Raw genomic sequence first — 25301 nt, forward strand, 5'->3', positions numbered from 1 at the left:
AAAACCTAATTTGTTTTGGCTTTGCAGGGGCTCAGAAATCTCTTCCACTTGTGCAGGATGAGCTCACACCAGGTGATGTCCTGGTGCCCTGGGCTTTCTTCCTCCCTTCCTGGCTGGTGTGGCTCTTCCTCTGAGTGCTGCAGTGGTGCTTCCTCAAGTGTGCATCTGTGGGCTGGGGAGGAGGATGAGGAAGGGGAGATGTGCAGGGGGGGGTTTGGGTAGCAGCTGGCTGTTAGGCTGCAGCTCATTAACTCTGCATGTCTGTGGGCTTCAGCAGATGCTGAGGAGTGGCTGACATCAGGCTCTGAGCATCCAGAGCAGACAGCCACTGTTTCACTGAAAGAATAATAAAGTACTGGAATTGTCTTCCTAGAGATGTGGTAGAATCCCCATCTCTGGATGTGTTTAAAAAAAGACTGGACATGGCACTTGGTGCTATAGTCTAGTTGAGGTATTAGGGCATAGGTTGGACTTGATGATCTTAAAGGTCTCTTCCAACCTCATTATTCTGTGTTTCTGCTTCTAAGACCAGTAGCATGGAAGGGAAAACGGATTTGCTCCAAAAGGAAAAGGAGCAAGAGGGTCTAAAAGCCTCCCTTGTAAGAAATAAACATAACTTTTTAATAGCACACTGTTCACAACAGCAGTACTTTAGGTTACCTGTTTCTTCCTGCTTGGCTGGGACACTGACTTATTGTGGTTCATTGTGAATCAGAAAAAGTCAATATTCAGATGCTGCTTTTGTCTGTTACAAAGCATCAGCAGCCTACTTAAGTGTTGAAGCACATCTTTTTGATGTTTCTTATGCCTGTTTTATGTTTTTTTTTTGCTGTTACTCACTTGAGAGCACCTGAAAGAGGATTCACAGAAAGGGCTGCAAAGTTTGACTAGAGAAAGAGGGTGTTAAGACAGATGTGAAATAAAGAGAATACCCCTGCTTTGAACATTGAACTATTTAGAACCTCATTAAGAGTTCTTTCCGTATAATATTATTTTAGCAGGCCTGTTTTGATTATTTTGGACTGCTAATGTTCAAAAAGCTTCCTGTGAATGATGCTGAGAGGAAGTGATGGTGTTACACTCTGAATATGTCTAGTTAAGCTGATAATTGGACTGTATTTGAGCTGAAACCGTTTTTTTTTATGTTCTATATGGATGATCCAATGTTAACAGCAAATTGTAGCCTAACTATGTGTATCCTTCCTAAAGGAAAAGAGTGCTCAAGTAGACACAATTATGTAAGGTTGTTAATGACTTTGAGTTGCTGGATGATGTTTCAAAGAGGATGCAGGATTGACCCATTAAACAATTGGAGGAAAATGCAAGCAGAGTGTCACAAGGCAAGGATAGAAGAATCATCATGCCTCTAGGACACTAATGTTGCTTGGTGGTGTTCCTGGCTCCAAGAAAAATAATTTTCACCTGTCATCCTGTTGGTGCCTTTGAGAGTTTCTGTCAACTGCTCTGAAATTCTCATTTGCTCCTTGTTTCACTTTTTACCAATTGTATCCACACAAATAGGGTTCAGTAATAAGTTCTCAATTTCTGAGGAGACAGATCTTGACCTAATGAACCACAGATCATACAGACAGCATTATCTTAAATTTTAATTGTCTGATAAAAAGGCCTTTCTGGCCAAAGCTCATTTTGTAAGATGCATATTGTAGGTGCTTATAACCATATTATGGGCTAAATTTTTTTCTGCTGTCACAGATGTATTCTTCAATTAACCAAAATAACTGACTCTGTTCCTTAAAACGGATGTCAAGTGATTTTTTAATTCAACAGTAATAGCCATTAAGCAGATAATATTCAAGGAAAGTTTCTCAAGTGTCTGAATATGTTGAAATGCCAACTTTGCTGTGGGATTTATATTGTGGCAGATGAAGAAATAATTGGTAGTAAGTCTCTAATTTTTTAATTTAGCTTCATGTTTTTTCTGTGGTGAGATGTCAGTCCCTAATCTGCCACAGCTCCCTGGATACTGTCTCATTGTGTCTTGTGATAGGAAGTGGTTGGATGGTGATCAGGAAATTATTTGATAAACATCTAAGAGTGAATATATTGCTACAAATCATAACACAAAAGTCTCTCATGCTTTAGCATGTTCCTAGTAAATCTCCCTTGGATTATTAATATCACTGGAATTTTTCTTCACGCTTGTGGTTTTAAGCTATTTTCATCATGCACTATTGAACAAAAAATCCTTTAAAGAAGGTATTTCCGTGTTCATTATGTCATAGAAGGATATTTTCCAATTGGACACAATTCCTTTAGGATAACTTGTCAATTATTCTTTCCTCACTTTTCCTGGGTATTTTGTCAATATGGGCAAATGAAGCCAGATGAGGGGCTTTTTACTTTCCTTGTATAGATTTTAAATCTAATTTCAGTGTGTGGGCAGGTTGTTAGCTTTCCTGATCTGTTAAACCTGTGTTTAAAATTCAGCTGAAAAATTTGGATTCATTTCTGCAGAAGTCATTGGAAAGTTAACCTCATGAAGTCCATCTAGGTCCTGTGCCAGGGCAATCCCAAGTACAAATCCAGGCTGAGCAAAGAATGAACTGAGATTAGTCCTGAGGAGAAGGACTTGGGGGTGCTGGTGGATGAGAGGCTGGACATGACCTGGCCTTTGACCAGGGCAAGTGGGAATGACTTTAAATTGACAGAGAGCAGGGTTAGACTGGATATTAGGAAGAAATATTAACACTGTGAGGGTGGTGAGGGCCTGGCACAGGTTGCCCAAAGAAACTGTGGCTGGCCCATCCCTGCAAGTGTCCAAGGCCAGGTTGGAAGGGGCTGGGAGCAACCTGGGATAGTGGGAGGTGTCCCTGCCAATGGCAGGGGGTTGGAGCTGGATGATCCTGTGATTCCATGAAAACCAGGCAGTCCTTTACTACACTGCAGTTTCTGGAGTGCCTCTTGCTAGAGGATGTTCTTTTATTTTCCATATTGGTTGTTTTGTAATAACGAATTCTTCATGTCACAAGAGAATACGTTTCCAAATTGTTTTTGTATTAAGAAATACTGTGTTTTGGATGGATAAAAATACCTTGGATTGCAGTTGTAAGACAGCAGTTTAACTGTACAGCACTTGTAGCTGTGCAGTCCTTTGTGTACCATGGGGTGCACAAGTAACTCTCCTTCAGCATTTTTTCCATCTTCTTCAGCATTTTTTTCTTTGCAGTACCATTCTCCAACCTAATTGTTACTGGGATGAGGCTTGATTCACTGTTGGCTTAAGATTTGCCTGTCGTGTTTTATGTAAACAGAGGTTATTTGAGAATTTTCTTGTTTGATTTATTGTTTCCAATGAAGAGATGGTGATGTTTGAAAGCATGGGAGGGATCTGAAGGAATCATGTTTTGATAAGGAGACTTGGGAGGGAGAGTCCCTGATTAGGGACACCTTGGGAGATTTATGGGCCTCCTATGCCACAGTAGATAAGTTACTAAGAGACCATGTTTACTCATCAGTTATTTTGTTCTTACCAATATTAGAATAGATGATTAGCAGTTGTATTCATTGACAAAAATCCTATTACTTCAAAATTCCCTGAATCAAGACTGGTTTGCCCATTAAGGCGAATTGAACAGATTGTGGGATGGATGTAGGAGGGAATTGGGAGAATTTTATACTGATTTTTGAATCAGTTTTGTAATGATTTGTCATATTCTTAGGTATCATCTGAGAGTTTCTGCTTAGTGACTGGCTTTGAAGCATAAACCAAAAAACTGCCACCTAATTTAATCATTCCTTTCATTCCCTTTTTTAATGTCTCAGCCCTTACATTTTGATTGCTGTGGATTTCGGTCCTGCAGAAGCACAAAAATCAAATCCTAGCAGTAGATGTCACCAAACCGTTTTTCATGTTGACATAAATTAATAACATTCTCTTGAAATATTGTACCAGTTTTGAAAACAGTAACTTGTCTGTTTGGTCAATAATGAGGATAGATTGAAATGTGTAATCTTTTCATGGGCTCAACTCTTGCAAGTAGTCACAGACATTAATGTTGGAGTTGTCAGTTTTTTGCCATCTGTTTTCTCCAAATGTGTCCAAAACTAACGTGTGATTAGTTTAAGTTTTCTTAGTTACTCTCTTCTAATTTCTTGCATAAAGTTTTTTGGTATATCTGTGGGATTTTTTTTTTGTCTTGTTTAAAAGCCACAGAACAGGAAATTCATACAGAATTCATTACTAGATAATAACCACACCTCAATAAAAAGTGCCTTGCTCAAGTTTTTTGTGTCAAAAAACCTTCTCTGCTGTTCAACTTTTTGTTTCTCTTTTGAAACAAGTATTGCTCAAAACCAAGTAGCTTTCTCTTATCCTTTACTGATTTTGGAAATATGTTCAAATAATTTCTTTGTCTCTGATTTAGGGGAAGAATGAAGTGAGCACGTGCCTTTTGGGTATTTTTGCACTAATTTTAGCTTCTGTTTCAATGCCTGCAGGAGCCTCACCATTCATGATTTGTAATTCCTTTACGTAAGTGTGACTTTTGGGATTAACTTTCTGGGGGCTTTCCCCTACAAGCTTCTTCATCTTGTTACACAACCTTCAAAGGCTGCTTTGTGCAGCAAGATCTTGCTATTGACTGCCTGGTAAAGCTGGGTGTTCCCACTGCTTCTGGTGGTACTGTGAGAGGGGAAAAGTTCAACTGGAGGCATCACCTGTGTGTGGTTGTGGTTTTTTGGGCTTGATGGGAGTGTGGTGAGGATGCAGGTGTGTGCCATCATCCTGCACTCACATGCAGGCTGTCTGCTCCTGTCCCCGTGCCTGCTGAGAGACCTTGGCTTTCTTTGGGTAAATCCAGGTGCTGAAATGCATTTTCTGGGGTGTGGCAGTGGTTGTGTACAACTTGATCCATGCTGCTTTTTAGCTTTTGGCATTCCCACATGAAAAGACTTCCTGAAGGCTTAAATGAATTGCTTCTGAAATACTCCAAGTGTGGAAATCTTGTCTACATAAGAATAACAATGAGGCAAAAGTAAAGCATGGTGAGAAGAATAACACCACAAAAAGCTTTGGAGTAGATTGTATTAATGGATAATTTAGCCTTAGTAGCAGCTTTGCACAGATCACTTAAGTTCAGTAGATGAAACAAATTTAAATCCCTTGAGTCCTCACTAATTACACCACGGTGAGTAACTGTAGAAATGTCAATGCAAAATGTGGTTATAATACCACAACACTACTGAGCTGTGTGCTGTACACAAATTGAGACATTCGCATTTATGGCTCTCAAAGCGACTGTAGCAGGGCCCCTTCCTGAAAGAATGTAATGGTCTTTGTATGCAACATCTCTTTGGTCCTCCTGGGATCTTGACTGTTCTGGTTCTTTCTGCAAACTCAAAGATTTTAATTGAGGAAGACTGTGGGAAAGGTGCACTCTAAGGTGCTTGTTACTTCCACCTTGCTCTTTTGAGCACTCTTGCACCAATGAAAGGGCTTCCAGCCAGTGAAAGGGCTCATTCTCTTGAATAAGAGTGCAGGATCCAACCCTGAGTAATTAAAAAAAAAAAAAAATGCCATGCTGGACATATGCATTTTGACTTGTGTTGGTCTATATTTATTGACTTGTTTGAGAAAGGAATAATCTGTCATGATCATAACTGACAAGAGTCAAACTGAAGTAAACTGTTGCAAAGGAAATGAACATTGGCATGTCACTTGTTATTATAATAAAAAATAAATCATTGTGCATACTAAGAGTTGGACTTGGAAAGGATGTGTTGAGGTGATTAATTAAATTCTGTTTCATTGTTTCTTTTTGCACATCCAGGATGACTGAAGCAGGGAGCAACTGGAATTTATTTTGCTCAGAGGCAGGGATCATTTTCTGATAGCACTAGCTATTGCAGTCTTGCTTTCCTGTTTGATTCCCTTCTGTGTTCATGACCCTCCACCTCTTCAGTTCCTTCTTTGTCTTTTAGATCTCTTGCAGGCTGGTACCAAGTTCGACTGATTCCTTTGTGCAAAATCCATTCTGACCTAGGTTCCTATGGACTATGATCAAGTTACCTCTTTATGTTTACCTGAGAAAGAATTAGTACCTGCTTTGTTCTCTAGTGAAAATAGGTGAAGCTTGTTTCCTGCTTTCTCAGTTTTAAAAAGGTCCCATTTTATGCTTCTCCCCAGCTGTGTTTGTGGAGATCTGTGGGGCTGACAGATGTAATTGCTGCCTTGTTTTGTGCTGTAGCAGCTTTCAGCAGTCACGTCCCTGCTGTGAGCCATTGGTGTTGGTGAGTGATCCCATCCCTTTCCCAAGCAGTGCTGAGTGCCTCTTGTTTGTGCTGGTGTGAGGCAGTCTCCTCTGAGGTGATCTGATGGAATGTCCCCTCTGTTCTATGTGGAGCAGTCCTGGAGCTTCCACGTGGTCTCCAGGCTGTGTTTACTCTGTGCAGCATCCTCTGGTCAGCTGCTGTTGTGTGCTGGTGTGATCTTGCTCCATGAGCTGGGGCTGCTCCCTGTGCATCCAGGCAGTGTAATCCCTGTGGAGAGCTGTCACCTCCAAGCTGTGTTAGTGTCAGGTACTGGATGAGAGCTGCTGAGTTGACTTCTCTGTGTAGTGTAGCAGGAAGGATGTGTGTCGTAAAGGTGCCATTACCAGTCTTGCTGGGTTGGCACTGAATGTCTCAAGGTAGAGCAGTTCACGTTGGTGATCTGACCCTGGGATATGGTCCTTGTCATAAATTTGAAATCTTTACCCATGTGAGGTTGAATGATTTTCTGCCAACAGTAGCAGAGAGGAAACAGATGTGGATGACTCGGTTGGTGGTGTCAACACCCAGTTTTGCACCTCAGTGCTGGTTTTATTCAGCCAGTAAAGATGAGGTGTTGCTCTGTGAAAATGAGCTCTGAAGGCTTCATAGGTTCCCTGACCTGCTGTTTTGTCCTGTGTCCTGACAGGTTGTGTGGTAGACGAGAGCTGGGTTTGATTTCCAGCTTAAACTGCTAGAATTGTGGGGGGATATAACTTAGCCCTTAAATTTCAGTTTACCCTTTTTCAAGACAAGTTTACCCTTCTCATGTTGGTACTGACTTCAGATTTTATAGTGCTTTCAGATCTCAAAGGGATTGTAACAAAGGTCAGCAAATGGGTGTGACAGCTCAGAGTCTATGCAATTAATAAATAATCAGGTGGGGAATTTAAGGTTCTTAGTGATGCCATAATAACCATGTTAATTATGTTTGAGGTAAGTGGTCAAGTTTCCTGCCGGCAAAAACCATTAGGGTTTTCCTGCCTTGCTCTGCTTTGTCGGTTGTAATCATTTGCATGTGACCTTGAAAGCGTGACTTGACTGTAGCCTGCTCTTCAAAGTGCTTCAGATGCTATTGTTGATCTTTGTTGATCTTTATCTCTGTCCCACCTTCACAGGGTTTTTTGGCATTTGACCTACTGCGATTATCAGTAATAATTTCTTTCTGTGCAAAGAGACTGACTTTGAGTCATCTTCTGAGCTGGATACCCTTGAAGTTGCAGTGGTCTGGATTTGATATCTGGAGGGAGTACTTCTGTCTCCTCAGCTCCTTCATCCTGGTGTTTAAGAACATCAGTTGTTTGTCCAATCAAGCAGTGTTTTCAAGTGGTCATAAAGGCTGGTTCAAATGGGTCATATCACCATAAGCAATAAAAAGAGGTGGAAAAGAGAACGAGGAAGATCATCCTTAGAGAAAAGCCTTCCCTTAGTCTTGCTATTTTTTCAGAAGTTCTTGTGACAGAACCCTTGGCAGGAGAACAGAAGAGGTGAACACCTTTGTGGTGGAGAGCAGAGAGGGTCAAGCACTGAGATCAAAGGAATGAGCAGGGCTGAAATCCTCCCCTGTGGAGGAGCAGGCTGCACCTTTCCATGGTTGGCTGATCAAAGGGAATGCTGCTTTGGGTGAGGAGGACAGGAAAAACCCTTCCCTGTGTTCCTTCTCCCTGGGAAAACCAGCAGGCTCATACAGGTGGGCTCTTCATGGGGATTCCATTCTCACATCTTTGGTTACTGGCAGCAGCCTGGGAAAAGACGATGTGCCAGCCTGTGTTTTTCTTCCCAGAGTGAATATTGGAAAGTTCTGATAGAAACTGTGGGAGCAGCAAGATTGTTTCTTGTCAGCTAAGGATCAGTGCCCTGCCCATCTGTGAGGGAGCACTGTGCTGTCCTCCTGGGTTGTCCAATGTTCATGCAGGGAGCTGTGCTGTGCTTCCCTGGTGCTGGCAGCCTCCTGGTCCTGCAGTGGGCCAAGAAGAATTATTCCCTCCACACCCTCTCTGGTGCCTGCTGTTGAAGTTGCTGCCCATGTTGTTGGGGCTGCTGAAGAGTTCAGTGGTGGATTCAGAGCAGTGATGATGAGATAAGTTTGGCCTTGTGGAAACTGGGGAGATGATTTAAAAGATGAGCTCCTATTTTGGGGATGGCTTGTATGGGTTTTGTATGCTGAGAGCATCCTTGAAGCCTAAGGGGGGGCATAGCACAGGGATTTGATTTTGAGTCTGGTATCCTGCATACCCTGAGCATATTGTTTAGATTGTTTGATTAGATCAAACAAAAGTGCTTGGCAGTAAATGCTGTAATCAGCAATTGTTAGACTTCAGGCTTATGAAGAGTGCAAAGACCTGGGCAACATTTTTAGAATCATGTTTTGGTGATGCAGCTGAAATGAGTGAGTTATTAATCACAAGGATCTCAGGAGCAATTCAGTGTTCCTGGCACCATAACTAAAAATTGCAGTCTTCTCTGGGAAACAAAATTGTCACTCTATGGGTGTCCTGTGAAATTTTTTTCAATTCAGCAAAAGTTATGATCTCTTTTTCTTTCTTTTTTACAGCAATGCTGAGTGACAATAACTCTGTGAAGCTGAAAAGTGATCATTCACCTCCTGTGCAATGGTGTAAGGTGGCTGCACATGAAGATGAGGAGACCAAGCTGGTTTTTAAAAGGTACTCGCAAGTAAGTGTCATTGTCACAGCTGCACAGAGAGCAGTTGTTCTAACCCCAGCCTGGGCAATTGCAAAATGGATGCAGAAATCAAGGCATGGGATTACCACAGGCTGTGAATGGAGGGTTGAGCACACAGCTTTCTGTGGGACACTGAAAACATATTGTGGAGCCCACGATAACTTGTTGTAGTACCTGTCTTCCCAAGCCAAAGTGAGATCCTAGTACTTTACTCACAAGTATTTCCAATCTTTTCTGTATGCAGATAAATAACAATGCTGAGACTTCTGTACAGTCTGATAACTGAGGAAATGGAAGGCCAGTGGATGTTGAGTGGGTATCCTGGGGAGGTATTTTCATTTAGTTATTTTGTTATGAAGACTTCTGGAATGCTGCATCAAAAACCTTACTCCACTGTTTATAGCTTGACATCAAATTAGAGCTAAAAGGGTGTGTGCACATGCAGATTCAGGACCATATTTTATACCTAAAACCTTCACTACTGTGATGCCATGTGAATTTTTAGGTCTGAAAGCTAAAAAAACCCAAACTGTTACATACACAGGTGGATATTACCTGAGTGATGCAACCCCAGCTGAATCTGAGGATACTTGATAAACTCCTGGAGGAAAACCAGCCTTGTTTGTCAGCTGTGAATCTCCTGCTTTCTGCCTGTTGGCTGATCTCCAGGGGTTGCTGCCTAACATGCTAATGAAGCTCTTAGATCACCTATCAGTGGAAAATGTAATTTAGTTAAGTGAGATGTGAGAATAGTCCTACTTTTCCAGTGGTCACCTTGTTTGCAGCCTGTACTGCACACTGACTGCTGGGATTGCATCTATGAGTTCATATAGTACAAGCTTTTTAAAAAATATTGGAAATCTGTGTTAACTTTATCTGAGTTTCAAGAAGCATTGGGCATTTAATAACTTGTACATTTTTAAAGACATTTAAACAAATGTCCAATCTTTAGGAAACAATAGGAAATTAAAATCATTAAGAGAGCTCAAACTACATATTTGAGCAACAACCACAGCTTTAATCAAATAATGATATAAATATTCTACAGATGGATATACCATGAAATGAGCTAAGTGACTTCTTGGATATCAACAGTGATATTCTTTAGGAATGAGAAATTAGTAGGTCAAAAATATGAATAGTCTGCATTCTTCAATCTTAAAGCTGAGACTTTTTCTGCTGCGTGTTTTGGGGGTGTAAGTAACTAAGGCTTTTCAGCCTGAGTATCTGAGTTCTGCATTCTGGCCTGCCAGCGAGATGAAAGTTTTATTTCAGTGGTGGCCATTGGCCCAAAATTCAGCAGTTTGAAGTTCCAGCCTTTTTTTCAGCTTGCATGGAAATATGTTTTCTAAGATATGACCTTTAAAGAAGAAAAAAGTTACTCTTGGTTTCGTTATTGAGGAGAACTGCTTGACTCATCAGATATGCATTTAAAGTATATGAGGCAGGCATTTTCTAAGCATCTACATGTGTCCATGCTTTTGTGCAGATAACTTTGAAGAGTTATACAAGACTTGAAGTGAACAAAGCAAAAGGGGTTTTTATTTTGTTTGATTCAAATGCAAGTATTCACATAAAGTTCAACTTAAATTTGCTTTAAAATACTGCTTTAATAGTTGATTGAACATTAGAAAAAAAAAATTTTGTTTTTCTCTCCTACCTGTCACTGTCCTGTTGATTTTTAGAGTTCTTGCACTATTTGTGGTTGGAGGGTGCTTCCTTTATATCCTCAAATTACATCTTGACCCTGAGGAATGCGACAGAACAAAAATGCCGTATGTGGACCTCGATCGTGTAAGGGTTGGTATAGTTTGGCTTTCTTTTCCACTTGGCTTAAAAAACAAGTTATTAATTGACAATACAAGACTTACAGGGCTCTACAACAAAGAACTAAAATGCTGAAATGATCTATTGAGCAGAAGTATATTTTGCCTCATTTCATGCCATAGACGTTCTGGTTTTTGTTCTGGTAAAATGACAGCAGAAGCACCTAGAGAAACAGAGTTTATAGGGGTAAAATTAGATAACTCTGGCTTTAAAATTTGAAATGGACATATCATCATCCCATTTTGTCAGTGCAGTTGACACTGGTTGCAAATGTCCAAGAGGGTGCTGCTGTTATTTCATTTATTCATTCAAGGTAGCAGCTACTTACTTTAACTACAGTTTTGCATGCGGCTTTTAAAGAGGTGTAACAGAAACCATTAAAGCCTTTGCTACTTATGTTATTTGCACTTTATAACAGAACTTACCTGGTTTAGGACTGTTACATCCTGTCTTTGAATGTCTCAAATGCTGAAAGGCAACTTCCAGCAGAAACCCTGCCTTAGGACAGTCTAATCTTAGCATTACTGCACGTGCATCTTCCCCCACTTGCCATCATCTTCAGTGCCCATCTTTCCCCTTCTGAGCCTCTTTGCCTCCCCTTTTTTCTCATTTGACTTTTTTGTTTTTTCAGTAACATTCCTGATTCTGAAGAACAAACATATTAAAACAAGCATACCTGAAGGCTTAATGGACTGTGTTTATTGCTATCTCAAAAAGTACACGCTTTGCCTACTGTGGTGTTTATGCAGAAACCTTCATAATGGTGGTAGAGGAAGTTCTGTAGGTTAATCTTGGTTAAAAGATTAAAAAAAATGCCAAAACAACAGCAGTAGAACTTCCCTCTCTGCTCTTTCAGATACACACTATTGTTCCTTAAGAGTAGAGGAGAACTAAATTAACAATGGATTTGAGTCTTGTGCCTCTGACCCCTGTGTTTGCTCATGGGTTTTTTTAAATTACAGTGGAGGAACTCTTGCTGTTTCTTTTTTACATCAGATGCCAGCTTGCCACTACAGATTTCTAAAAATGTACACTAATAGTGTTTTGTTTTTATTATGAGATGGATCAATGTGTAGTTTTGTCTGTCACTTTAATCTTTTTATGCAATATGGAACTGTAGTCTCTTATTTTGATGACTAGTCTTTGAGAGAAGGCCCAAAACATCCCCACCTAGCATTCCTTTTAAAATCATTTAGTGATTAGCACTTTAGCAGTATTTATGGAAGAAGTGTTGCATCATTCTGATGAGTAAGTCCAGCTGTTCTTGCACAGAACTTTTACCCAATGAATGAGTCTCTGGTGGAATCTCAGAGCAGAACTCAGGTCATGCAGTTGAGCAGAGTGCAATTCCACTTGCTGCTAAATTAGACAGGTAGAAGTAGGTGTAGGTTTTTTTAATTTGGTGTTGCAAATGGTGGTACAAAAGGCTCATTTTCACTTAGCACTTCTACTAGCCTAATATATTCTTTACAAAACCTCGTGTCTAGATTTAAGTGATTGAGTGAAGAGGAATTCCTCTGCAGGTTTTTGCTGTGCACTGGCTCATACCTACATCTGAGTAAATGCTCCAAATTTGTTGTACTTCCACACTGAAGTTTTCTTTATAACCCTTGTGTTTGCTAAACTGTTGGTGGTCAGCTGGTGGCCCACATTTTGAGGATTTTCACATTTTGAGGATTTTGTGCAGCTGGCTTTCCTGGCTGAATCCTGTGTGTTTTGTTTCAGAGGGCTCAGCAATTCACCAGCGCCGCGCTGCAGGAGCAGTGCCGACCTTCTTACGCGAAGAAAGAGATGAGGAAGCTGTTTGCAGAGAAATACAGCATGGACATATCACCCTTTGTAAGGAAAAATATGAACAAAGATGAAGCTTTATTTAAATATGAACCCCCATTTGGATTTCACAAGTTCTCTGATAAACTTAAAGATCTCCTTGAACTCTTACCTGAGCACGATTTACCTGAAGATTTGAAGTCAAAGCACTGTAAGCGCTGTGTTGTTGTTGGCAGTGGTGGAATTCTTCATGGATCAGAGCTGGGTCACTTATTGAATCAGTTTGATATTGTTATAAGGTATGTCCTTTCCATTTAAGGAGTCCAACTACATCATTACTTTATGAGCCAACATTATTTTTTAAGGGGAAAATGTCTCCATCATTGGTACAACTTATAAGACTGTTTCTGAAAGTGCTTTTGATAAATTTGCTTGGGACTGGGTGGAATTTGAAGTCTTAGGAGCAAAATAAACTGTCATGTTTACAGGAAAGGAATTCAGTGTAATTATTTGTGAACTTCAGGTACAAAAATCACATGGGCAGAAACTAGATAGAAACTAGTGACAGACAAGTAGACACAACTAGATTTATCCCTTCACATTTTAAAGCTTTCAAATCTTAAACTTCAGGACTTAAGGACTCGCCTCTGCTTTTTTCCCCATGGCTAGTTTGGATGCTTATTTGAAAGATTTTTTTATGACAGCTATTTCAAACACAATAAAAATAAATTGGTGTTTCAATACACAGTTTGCTTAGACATTTTATAGCACACTTACCTTCCCTTATCTTTATGAGGTCATTGGCTGTTTTCTGTGATTGCCATAATCTCTGACAGCTGAATTATATGCTCTGTATTTGTGCCTTCTGAACATTACAGTTTGAACAACCTTGTTTTGAATCACGTGAAGTCACAAATAAAATTAATACCAGCATTTTCCCAACTTGTTTTGTAAACTGTGGCTTGCTCATCTTAAAGGGAATATTTCATTGAATCAATAGCCCTTATTCAAAGGTAAACAAACTTGTTAGCATGTGGAGGGGCAGAGAACTTGGATTAGCTGTCCTCTGAAATTGGGGCTGGCAGGATGAAGGTGATTTTTCTGTCGATGTAGAAAAGTTTGCAGGACTTGAGCTATTCTGCAGAACTCATGGAGGGAGATGATGCCTTTCTTGCCAGCAGTGTGCCATCTCTGATGTTTTTAGTGAGCTGGAAATGATATAAACCCACAGGATGCATTACATTGCATTGGAGGGATAATTGAATGATATTTTGTGTGAAATACTTGTATATATATATATATAAATATAAATGTATGAAAAGGATAGCAGAGGCAATTTTCTGTGTGTTTTCTTCTTCCATTTTTAAGCCTCTTTGAGTTGACACAAAGCAAGAGATACAAAGTTCTGCAATGCTGTCTTAAGTCACTTTATTCTTCAGGCTTTTCTTTCCCAAGTACTGCACTTGTGCCATTTAATCTAGAAATAGAATTGGCTTCCCCCCAAAGATAAAAGGGCTGGAAGAGTGCACTAGGCAAGAACATGGGGGTTGTGAGAAAACACTGTAGCCTGTTCTGTTCAAAACCTCTGGGCCAAATAACAAGTTTTTGCTTAGTGTCTGATATTTTAATGAGATTTTAGCCTGTTTATTTAGTGCCTCTCCATTGTGGGTTTCTTTTCCCCCAGGTTAAATGATGCACCAGTTCAAGGCTACACGGATCATGTTGGTAACAAAACAACAATACGGATGACTTACCCTGAAGGAGCCCCCCTTTCTGAGCATGAGTATCCTCCTGCAAGCTTGTTTGTGGCTGTTCTGTTTAAAGGAGTTGATTTCAACTGGCTTCAAGCCATGGTAAAAAATGAAACCTTGGTATGTAATGTCTCATGTACCTGTATTTTTATTTGTCTGTTTTTTTTTTTTTTTCTAATGCTTAAAGAAGCTGATTGATCTGTTACTTCCTGGCTTATCATGCTGAGGATCTTTTATATAATCTTGTAGGGTTTTTTTAGCTCTGTCTCCTAGTTACAGTTGGACCTGCATTTGTGTTGAAACCCCATGCTGACAGTAACACTTCTTTTGTTTGTGGAGATATTGGTGGTTTGCACCAGGCTACGTGACACACTGAGTGTTTGCTGAGGTGGAATTAATTTCACATTCGGTTTAAGTGACTTGAACAAATATGCAGAGCCCAAAATAGAAATCAGGTTTCTGAATGCTAGTCCATTTTTCTAGCAGCTGAAGTCTGTACTGCTACAATGGGCATACATGAAATTAATGTGTAATTGAACATTTGTCTGAGGTTCCTAAATGATGAGTTTGCTTATTTTTCACTAAACATTTACAGAAGTGCAGACATTCCTAAGGAACTGAAATTCTTTAGTGCTGAGATTCCTAAGGGTTTGATGTTTCCAAATCAATGTGAGTTGGTGGCTTTCACCTCTTTTAATCTGCAGGCAGATAATTTCAGCAAGTAAAAATTACTGAGAGAGATTCAGAAGGCAGCCTGTCAAGTCTTTTAGCAGTTTGATCTCTGCTAGTTTAGGTACTCCAAGTTCCTTTCTTAATTCTGTGAATTTTACAATATGAGAAGGTCTATTTAATCTTGTCTGTGACTGTCTACTACTACACTGAAGAGTCAGGAAGATGCTTAAGGGACTGGAGCATCTCTACCATGAAGGAAGGCATAGAGTTGGGAGTGTTTAGCCTGGAGAATAAAAGGCTTGGGGGGATCTTATTAGTGTACATAAATATCTGAGGGGAAGGTGCAAAGAGGATGGAGCCAGGCTCTTTTTGGTGGTGCCCAGTGATAGCACAAGAGGGAAGTTGTCAAGTTGAATGTCCAGGGACATCTTTCTTAAAATCATCTAGACATGGTCCTGAGCATCTGGCTCAAGGTCTGCTTGAGCCAGGGGAGTTGGACCTTGTGATCTCCAGAGGCCCTGTCTAAATTCAGTGGCTCTATGATTCTACTTTTATTTGCAGCCCTACTTTCAAATACTCAGCTGTCAGTTGGCTCAGCTCTCTGTTCAGGCACTGGTACTGAAGTAAACTGATCCAAAGCATGGTTGGGAAAATGGGAGCACTGCAACCTCTATTTGATCAGTTCAAGCTGTTGTTCCTTAAAGGCTATTTAAAAAAATACAGGCCTGTGTTGGAGTTGTATCAGTTTTATCAATTGCTTAATGTTGCCCATTTCTTGGAAAAACGTGTAGAATCAGTGTGATGTAGTATTTCTTCTTCCATTAGCAGGCATCTAACTGACTGCAATGGCATGAGATCAGAGTCTGGGTTTCTGAGTACTGTGTAAATCCTCTTCTGAAGGGTTGCATTTATCATAGGTGCATGCTGTCAAACAACAGCTCTTCACTTGAGCTTGAGCTTGAGCACAATTGTTTTAAATCTGGTGCTTGCTCCAGAATGTCTGGTTAATGTTTGTGGGGAGCTGTGCTTCCCATCCCCCCTTCTTTAAATACCGTTGCCTGCTCAGCTGTGCTGGGGTAGCCTGAAGAACCCATGGGTGCTGGTGAATATGTTGACTGATAAACACAAATTGCAGTCAAATGTTCAGAATAAACATCTATTCCCTCTGCTGTCCTCTCTGCAATTCCAGATACTTTGAAGGTTTTTCCTCTTTTTGGGTCAGTCATTTGATCTGGACACTGATGTTTCCAAACCACCTTAGTTATAAACTGTTCTCTAAATTTTTCAGGGTCACTGGTGAATTCTGTAACTTGCATGCTGTGTTTGTCTCAGAGTTTCCCTCTGAACTGGACTTGTTATTTCTTTTAGCATCTGTGGGTACGACTCTTCTTTTGGAAGCAGGTTGCTGAGAAAATTCCTTTCACACCAAAGCAGTTTCGGATTCTGAATCCAGTCATTATCAAAGAGACAGCTTTGGACATTTTACAGTTCCCTGAGCCTCGATCAAAATTCTGGGGTTGGGATAAGGTAAGAAGTTTCCTTTCACCAAAAGGAGACAGTAAAATACAAGGTAAATAAAATAAGAAACTGAAAAAAGTTTTGGGCTTTTTACTTTCTCTATGCAGTTTCAGAGCTGGTCTCAGGTTATAGGGAAATCAATGTGCTTTCAAAAGACTCTTGTATTTTCTTGTCCAAAATCAAAGATTTCAGCTCACCTTTTTAGATGAGGTATTTTGCCTGGGTATGCTGACATGAAATGGCATTCAGATGCAGTGAGACATAAACTCATTTCAGGGTTTAAAAACATGCATTTGATGTATGTTAAGCCTGCTAAAAACAGCCCTGTTAAGCTAAAGCAGCCATCAGCTGCAGCCAGATGTCTCCAGCTGCAGGGAGAGCAGAGAGCCTGGAAACCAGACCAGTGTGAAGCAGCCTTCCAGCTGCTGGAATTGCTGTGTATGCCAGAGAATGCTCAGTAGCAGCTGATGGGCATTTCCTCCCTCCATGTCCTTTGCTCTAGCAATGGTACAGAGTGATGAATTGCCTAGTTTAATTATTCACTGTATTTTTGTTACTTTAATTGCATGTTTGAGAAATTTGATATCACTAGTTCTCTTGAACTACAAAAAATACTGACTAACCACCATCTTTTTACCAAAATGTAAAAACACTTAAGATTATTGTGCAAATATTTTAAGGATCTTCTTACATTTATTTATCAAAGTAACATAATATACCAAGTTGAGTATCTTAATGGTACTGTAGTATATTTGCCTCTTTCACAGGTTGTTCAGTGAAAAGTCATATTGTGAAGAATACTGTTAGAGAGCCTGTTATTGCTCAATACTTAAGAAAGTGTACATCAAGAAATGTCAAGTTTAGCTCTGTCAGGTATTTTACTGTTTGAAGTGAAGGTTCACTTGCAGTTTAACTACACAGTGATAGGGCAGGAAAAAAAAAATGTTGACAGTCAAAAGCCAAATACTTAAATTGTATTGGCATTTTGCCCTGGAGTTTTTAGTTTTAATTGATCATTGAATTGATTTTTACTTGTAGTTTTAATTGATTTCAGTTTAAATAGACAAGTTATTAAACTGTGTAAAGTGTTTATAAACCTGGTAAAGATCAATATGTGTGAACTGAACAAATTTCACTTTTCTCCCTTTTTAGAATGTGCCTACAATTGGGGTCACAGCAGTTGTTCTGGCCACACATTTATGTGATGAAGTGAGCTTAGCAGGATTTGGCTATGACCTGGATCAGCCCAGCACACCTTTGCACTATTACAACAACCTCTGCATGGCTGCCATGAAAGAACAAACTATGCACAATGTGGCAAGTGAAACAAAATTCCTGCAAAAACTGATCAAAGAAAAAGTTGTCAAGGACCTCACTGGAGGGATATACTGTGAATTCTGCAGCAAAGACAGCTAGTGACCGACTTGCAGCATGGATAGGTATTGTTACATTTCTAGAGGTTCAGCTGGATCAACCCTTTCCCTCTCTGTAGCTCTTTCAAGTGTACATGAAATGGATGTGGAATCCCTGCTGCCTTTTTTAATGTCACATTCAAGTTGTTGGACTTTTAAATGAATTTTCCTCTGAGACTTTACTTTGCACGTTTCTGTGAATAGCTATGTAAATATCTCATAAATTCATCTCGGTGTTGAAAGACATCCATTTAAAGTATTTAATATTTTAAGCTGTCTGAATAAAAGCAGGTTTTTTGTTTTCAAATGTATATGGAACACATGTGGCTGGCCTGAATTGTCTAACAGAGTGTGCAAGAGTTATTTTTCCCTGATCTGCTGTCTCTGTTGATCCAGTTCTTGGTATCTTGACTCCTTTTCATGCATGCCATGAAAAGAAAGGCATATGCTTCTCAAGTCTCGCATGTCTTGAACTTGAGCATTGCATTTACTCCTCAAATATTTATAATCTTTTACTGATACATTTTTTGGGGGGATGGAGGACAAACATAGGAGTGGAGTTGAAGGAAAAGGAATTGTTGTGGCAACAACTGAGTAATATATACTTTGATGTTCATGATTAATATTAAAACCATTGATGTATTAATGTTTTTGGGTTAGAATCCTGCTTTGTAAAGCACATTTGGGCCCAGGGCACTCTAGAAGAGGATTTAGCCAGGAGGAGGCTTTAACCCAAACCAGGTCATTTGTCATTTCCATTCTTGAAGACCTGCCTAAATATTTCTAACTAGATGATTTGCAGCAGAGTTCAGCTACCCCAATTAAAAAAGTGGCATTAATACAAAATCTGCCCCTTTTTTTAAATTTATTTTTTGAGTGACTTGGGAATTGCTGGTTTTATACCATATTAGTTTGTCTCAATCATTTAGCAATTCTAAAATCTATGACTAGGTTATAATTTCCACTGGTTAATTTTATGATCCTTAAGTAGTTAATCATAGATACTGTCATCTTAATAGTTTGTAATGCTGATAACTCTTGTGAAGTTCAGTACTGACTATTTAATTGGAGAGGTAGAGTTGTTTTCCCCAAGTCAGTAACTGGGTGAGTGTATAAGTCAAGAAAAAAATCGCTTTGAGAAAGTAGCATAATCTAGTAACAAGGTAGATAACTGCTGAAAACAACAAATTTTAAAAACAGAAAGAGAAAGGAAAGCTATAGATATATGTTCAGCGGGTGGAATCCGTGTACTACAAAGGCACTGGGCTGTGCAGATCTGTTAGCAGGTTTTTATGTTTATATTTTTGTTAGTAGAGTATCAGGTATGGCTATTTGCACTGTGGAGTGGTGTTACTCAATCTACAGTATGAGAAAAAAGCTTCCTGTGGCAGTGGAAGCTTGTCAGAAAATCAATCAAAGGTTGGCCTAGAAATATTGTTCTTAGTCATGGACTCTTCACATGGTGAATGTTCCTACTTTTCTTTGTTATGGACAGAGATATGAATGAAGTTGTAGTTCCAAATTTTAAAAATACTTCTGGAAATGCAAGATTAGTGTGGTTGTGTTTTGGGTTTTTATTCTATAGAGAGATGATCTACTGAATGATGATGTTAGAATGTAGAAGCAGCAGACTGATGCTCACTGTTATAATTAGAGGGAATTAAAGGACATCAGATCATAAAGCATAACTGAAGAAAATTGTGAACCTCAACTTTCCTAAATCCTACTTGTCTACAGGTCCTTTTAAGTCAATTTTGGGGGCTGAACAAATTTGAAAATCAGGAATTCTTGTTTCTGGCACTGTCTGTGTTTATAGCAATAGTATTAATCTAGTCTCCTCTTCCATGAAAAGCATTAATTTTTATATTAGTAATAAATTTCTAGTATTTTTTTGTAAGTATGTTATATTATTTAATTTAAAAATATTTCATGTGTGAAGAGTTTTATACAAATAGTCCTTTAGTTAATATATTAAAATGTGGTAACTATTTTCTCCTGATATTTAAACTGGAAGCAGAATATGTTAATTTCATTTAGTATTGATGAAATTTTGGAAGATTTCAGAATATGTGTGTTGGGAGGCTGTTGAATACACCAGAAGTCTGTATTTCTGAGCATTTGTTCCCTCACCACTTTGTTTTATTCAGCAACTTAAAAATAATCAATTTATTGATTTAAATGCCAGTAGCTTTTTGGAGATGCTGTATTTACTGTCAAATTTGCAAATTGTGTGGATGTAGGATTTGATTTCCTACCTGTTTTATGGCTTGTGATAAAACCTTGTTCTCCATGGTAGCCTGTGCAGACTCGACACTCCGTGAAATGGCAACAAAAAGCAATAAACTGATGAAACCACTCTCTATTTATATATTTGTCACTCAGTGTGGCATTTGTTCTCCCTCCTTTATTAAGGATTTTTCATGTCTTGATCCAGTTGAAAGTCTTGATGCAATCCCACATACCCCAAAACAGGGGAGATGGTAGTTGGTAACTTTTTCTGTTTATGCCTTTTTAATGCCTGTCACTGGAATTATCTGTCTGGTGCTTGGAAGAGAGAAACCCTCTCAACACTGACCAATTTTGGGCTTACAAGATTTTGAAGTTAATGTGGATGAGAATATTTTGGACTGGGTTATAGCATTAGCCTTAAAATCAGGGGTGTGTTTCCTACAATGGTGTAAACATTGCAGCTTCTGATCTGTGCCTCAGCCTTGCTGGAAGTGAGATAAGAACAAAGCTCTGTCTGTTCTGTTACTGCATCCTTTGTAAATAGGCCTTAATAGTGTTTGGTTAAAAAATCACCAAAGAGTTTGGGAGCTGTGATAAAGCCATTGTGTTCTGCATTGAATTCCTCTTTGTAACTCTCTTCGAAGGAGCTATCACAGCCAGGGGGTATGCCTTATCTAGTCTGGTGCTGAATTTTTTCATGGTTCCTGTGCAGGAAGTTGCACAAGGAGACATGAACAGCTGCCTGACTGTGGAGTGGGGAAGTGTCAAAATGGGTGACTGCAGCCTGTGATAGGTTGGCATCCAAACTGGGTACTAAACTCATGGGGACTGCTGAGACACTGATAAAGAACTGAAGAGTTCAGCCTCTCCAGTGCATGGATGTGTGTTGGTAGCTCCAGCTCTTGTGCTGCAGTTGGAATTCCTGCAGGAAATGGGAGGACGCCAGAGGAGGCAGCTGTGTAGCATGAGTCTGATCCTCTTGCCTGTGCAAGGGAGGATGAAGGAAGAGCACCTCTGTTAAGAGCAGCTCAGATGTGATGCTGTGCCTTCCTTCCTCCAGCCTGCCAGCAGCAAAGTTCTGTACAAATGCTTGATTTTACCAGCTTAGGAAAGGTTCTTCCCCCAGAGGGTGGCTGGGCACTGAACAGGCTCCCCAGGGCAGTGGGCACAGCACCAGCCTGGCAGAGCTCAGGGGGTGTTTGGACAAAGCTCTGGGGCACAGGGGGACTCCTGGGGACGGTGCTGTGCAGGGCCAGGAGCTGCACTGGATCATCCTTGTGAGTCCCTTCCAACTCAGCTTGTTCTGTGATTCTATGAAATGTATGTGCCTCCTGGTCAAAGGTGTTTTGACAATTTGGCATCAGCGTTGTCCCACATCTCCTGAGGGGCTGGAAGATCAAACAACCCATCCCTAGAGCCCCTAAGGGGCTAATGCCTCTAATGCCTTCTGTCTCTAATTGTCCTTTTGAGCTACACAAATGGTTCTTTTCTTGTCACTGTGATATTGTTTATTTTTCGCAAAACAACCCTGTGAGCAGAGACTGAAGCACCCACCCATGTCCCACAGGTGATGTGAATTACAAATGGGTACAGAGTGTTGCACTTCAGTATGCCCCCAGCCAAAATGGAGGGATGCTGCAAAGCTTCCTACATTCTATAGATGTACAATCCTCCCCACCATTCCCTGGGAAGGAATTGCAGTGGCTCAGCTCTGTGCTGGTGTTGGACCTGTGCATTGCTGGGGAGAGTCCTTTTGCTCCAGCTCTACCTGTATTCCTTACTCCTCTCTGTACAGCTTACTCCACCTGTATGCTCAAAGCAGCAACATCCATAATTTAAAAGAGTACAATAAAATGCCTTCCTTGAAGGATGACAAGGGATCTTTTGTGTGGGAGGCCTAGTATGTGTTCCTCACAAGCTGCAGTCTAAACTATCACATGTGATTGACTTTCTCAAGGACGTGACAGCATCAGTGGCTGCTCTGATGGTCAAGGTAGGAAGCAGGAGTTAAATCAACTATGCAGTGACTGCTCCTGTGGTTTATGTGGATGTGAGAAGCCAGGAATTGCCAGCACTGGGTTTTCAAGTGGGAGAGCTTGTTCCAGCAGATTTACCCTTTTCTTCTTGTCCAAGCACTTGTGCATCATCTCTTTGTGGTTTAACAAAAAAACCCAAATACACCTGTCACTGAATCTGATGCCTGTCAACACTTGTGTTTTCTGTTCTGTGAACTGGAATTAAAGCTGCTCATGCTTGGAGAGTTGAGCAGGGCTGACCATCCATAGTTTGCCTCCCTTTGGGGTCATCTGCCTGATCATTTGTTTTCACAGCCTCCCTCTCCTGTGCTTGGGCCAAAACCAACTTCTTCCCAAGTTCCTGCATATGCCATAGAGGAGAACAAAGGCTCCTTGTTCAGTGCAGCCATTCCTGCTCCCTCCTCATGGGCAGCGAGGAGCCCTGACCTTTGCAAGGAGGCATTTCCAATTGCAGGGGATGGCTTTGGCTGTGGTCAGGCACTGGAGCTGCTCCTTGGAAGGACCTGCCAAGGCGCAGAGTGTGGTGGGCAAGTTGCAGAAAAACCCATTTTCCACAAGCTGGAGTCATCTCTCTGAAAAATGAAAATTTGAAATCCAAGCAGCTGTGATAGTGCTGAGCATCAGACACTTCCTTCCCAGTGATCTTTGTGTTCCTGCTGTGTAGCTAAAATAATTATTCTGTAGCTCAAGGAAGTCTTGAGACCTAGCTCGGGCCTTCAGCATATAAACCAGTTTGGAGGAAAGCAGAAACACTGCTATTTGCAAATTTCCCCCTTTTCCTGCCTGATCTGAGCTTATAAAACCCCAAACAAACCCATTTTGTAGAAGCTGGAATTACTTTCCCACTGCCTTAGGCTGAGTTAAGGATGAGGAGATGTGTGAGGAGCTGGTGGAGCAGATAGAGAAGCTGCAATGGAGTTTTGTACTCAAGTGGTGTGAAGGCATTGGCTGCTGGGTTAAGGGGCTGCAGCAGAGAAACCTGAGAAAAGGACTTGGGGGGACAGGGGATATGGTGGGGAGGAGGTTTGGGATAAGCAGGTGTGGAGAGGCAGGAATATACACACATCTCATTTGACCACCTGAGTGCAGCCTTAGGATGTTTGCAGCAGTTCTGTACCTGCCAGGATCAACCCTCTGTGTCATTGTGTGCTTGGGCCTCTCATGCTGCTGTCACATAAATGACCACAAAATAGCTCAACAAAAATTTCTGACCAACTTTTCCTTTCCACTGAGGAGAGCAGAAGCCCATGAAAAGCAGCTGGTGTAGCTTTTCAGGGCTTGGTGTTACTGTGTCTGTATAAAAAGATAAAGATGTGTGTCCTGGACAATTTTATGACCCTCACTGTACTGCTCTGCCCAAGAAGGAAGTGTACTGGTTACCACAGTTGTTCATATTGTGCCTTTTTAATGCAAAATCTTCACAAAGAAAGAAGGGCTGGTTTGCTCTATCATTGAGTAACAGGATTACCATGAGCACTTTCAGTTCCATGGCTGGGTAGAGTGGTCTAGGGTTATTTTTAAGCAAGCCCTTTCCTATTTATAGACAAAACCCCAAGGAGTTTTCCTCTGCATGGTCATGAGAGTCTGAACCCTGTCACCATTTCTGCTGCCTGGTTTTATCAGGCTAGGTTTCTAATCCTACTCTGTGACCCATCTAGTTCCTAACCTGTGCTCTCAGCTCTTCTTGAAACCCTGATTTAGACTGATTAGTGCTATGCAAAGGATACAGGTGCACTTGGACACCCAAGTGAGTCCCTCAGCAGCTCTCAGATACCTTGGTCCATCTCTCAGACCATCAAGGGAGGCTTTGTCTCAGAAGAAGGGGAATTTAGGACTGTTATTAGACACAGGTTTTGCTATGTTCATGCCTATGCAGATGAAAGGACCTGAATGTGAGTTTGTAGCTCTGCAGCTGTAAGTTCCTGCTGCAACGGGATATCCCCAGCCACTGCTTCTAACAGCTTAGGCTGCATTAGAAATTGCAATTATTTTAAACACCTGGGTACCAAAAAGCTGCCCTGGTACCTGACAGCAGACTTGGGGGCTCACAGATAAGAGATGCTGAATTTCATGCAGTGGAATAAAAGCAGATCAGGTGAAATGCCCATGAAAATAGCACCAAGGAGGGCTCCCCTTGTGTGGTATTTAAATGATCCCGAGATTGTAGAAAGTCTCTTTCTGCCCAATTGCCAAAGCAGAAGCCATAATTGGTCTGTGCTGGTTTCCAGGTTGTTTATTCTGTTTATCTCTCACATGTTCTGCTGCCCTGCCCAGCTCTGTCCTGCAGGGCAGCGTGTGGGGCTCTGCCCTCAGTGGGATGTTACAAACATTAAATACCAGAAACTCCCTGGGCTGGATTTACAATAACGTGCCAATATCTGTCACCTACGTTGGGCAGTGTGTCCCCAGCCTGAACCAACAGAAAAATGCCAACACCACAGTGAAACATGGAGGGCATGAAGAAGGAGAAAAAGGACAAGACACACCCAATTTCCTACATATTGTCCCCTTTGGACCCCTTATCTAGAATCCTAAAATTTTACTTTTGCACCCGTGCCACACTTAATTATTACTTATATCAAACACTCAGAGTTGGTAATTCATCCTGTAAGACTGAAAACTCTTTTCCATGGGCAGAGATCACAGCCAGTGTCTCTGGGGGCTCTGTCCAGGGGGGTTCCTGACCCCTGCCAGGCTCCCAGACCTGCCAGGGCAGCCAGGGATGCTCTGGGCTCGCACACCCTCGGTCAGCAAACGCAGCCCGGGCTCCGCTCCCGGCTGGAGTTCTGGGAGGCGATTCCCGGGCGCGCAGCCCCATCTAGCGCCGCTCCGGGCTCTGCCCGCGCCGCCGCAGCCCGGACGGGAAAAACGCCGAGGAGCGCGCAGAACACGCAGGCTGGACACGGAATGTAAGCCTGAGGTGAAGGGCGTGGGGATGCGTCGCTTAACACACAAGCGGAGCTCAAGATCAAGCTTTTACCCCGTGGGTTGTACAGCTCGTGGAAGGGAGCAGCCTCCAGCCCTAGAGGCAGTGTTACTGAGCGGGCTCTTGGTCGTCCCATCTCCCAGGGAGCTGCGCTGATGCACCGAGGTCTGTCCAGCCTGACTCAATCCTCTGTGTCAGTCTGGAGTGC

General features: G+C 41.2%; 1 protein-coding gene across 9 annotated transcripts in view; it reads left to right on the top strand.

Moving 5' to 3' along the window:
- ST3GAL5 (ST3 beta-galactoside alpha-2,3-sialyltransferase 5) overlaps positions 1-20270 on the top strand; it is a 30413-nt gene extending 10143 nt beyond the window's left edge. For 4 of the 9 annotated variants that reach the window (XM_077782697.1, XM_077782698.1, XM_021535707.1 and 1 more), the window contains 6 exons: positions 8822-8933; positions 10638-10752; positions 12505-12848; positions 14234-14420; positions 16341-16499; positions 17643-20270. In XM_077782697.1, coding sequence (XP_077638823.1) covers positions 8824-8933; positions 10638-10752; positions 12505-12848; positions 14234-14420; positions 16341-16499; positions 17643-17906 — 1179 coding nt within the window. In that variant the 5' untranslated portion in view covers positions 8822-8823 and the 3' untranslated portion in view covers positions 17907-20270. Of the gene's footprint in view, positions 1-8821; positions 8944-9196; positions 9265-10637; positions 10753-12504; positions 12849-14233; positions 14421-16340; positions 16500-17642 lie in introns of those variants that run through there. The other 5 variants (XM_077782699.1, XM_021535713.1, XM_021535714.1 and 2 more) reach the window with 3 other exon arrangements.
- Positions 20271-25301: the final 5031 nt, after the last annotated feature.

Source organism: Lonchura striata, chromosome 4, assembly GCF_046129695.1.
Source record: "Lonchura striata isolate bLonStr1 chromosome 4, bLonStr1.mat, whole genome shotgun sequence".
NCBI lineage: Eukaryota > Metazoa > Chordata > Aves > Passeriformes > Estrildidae > Lonchura > Lonchura striata.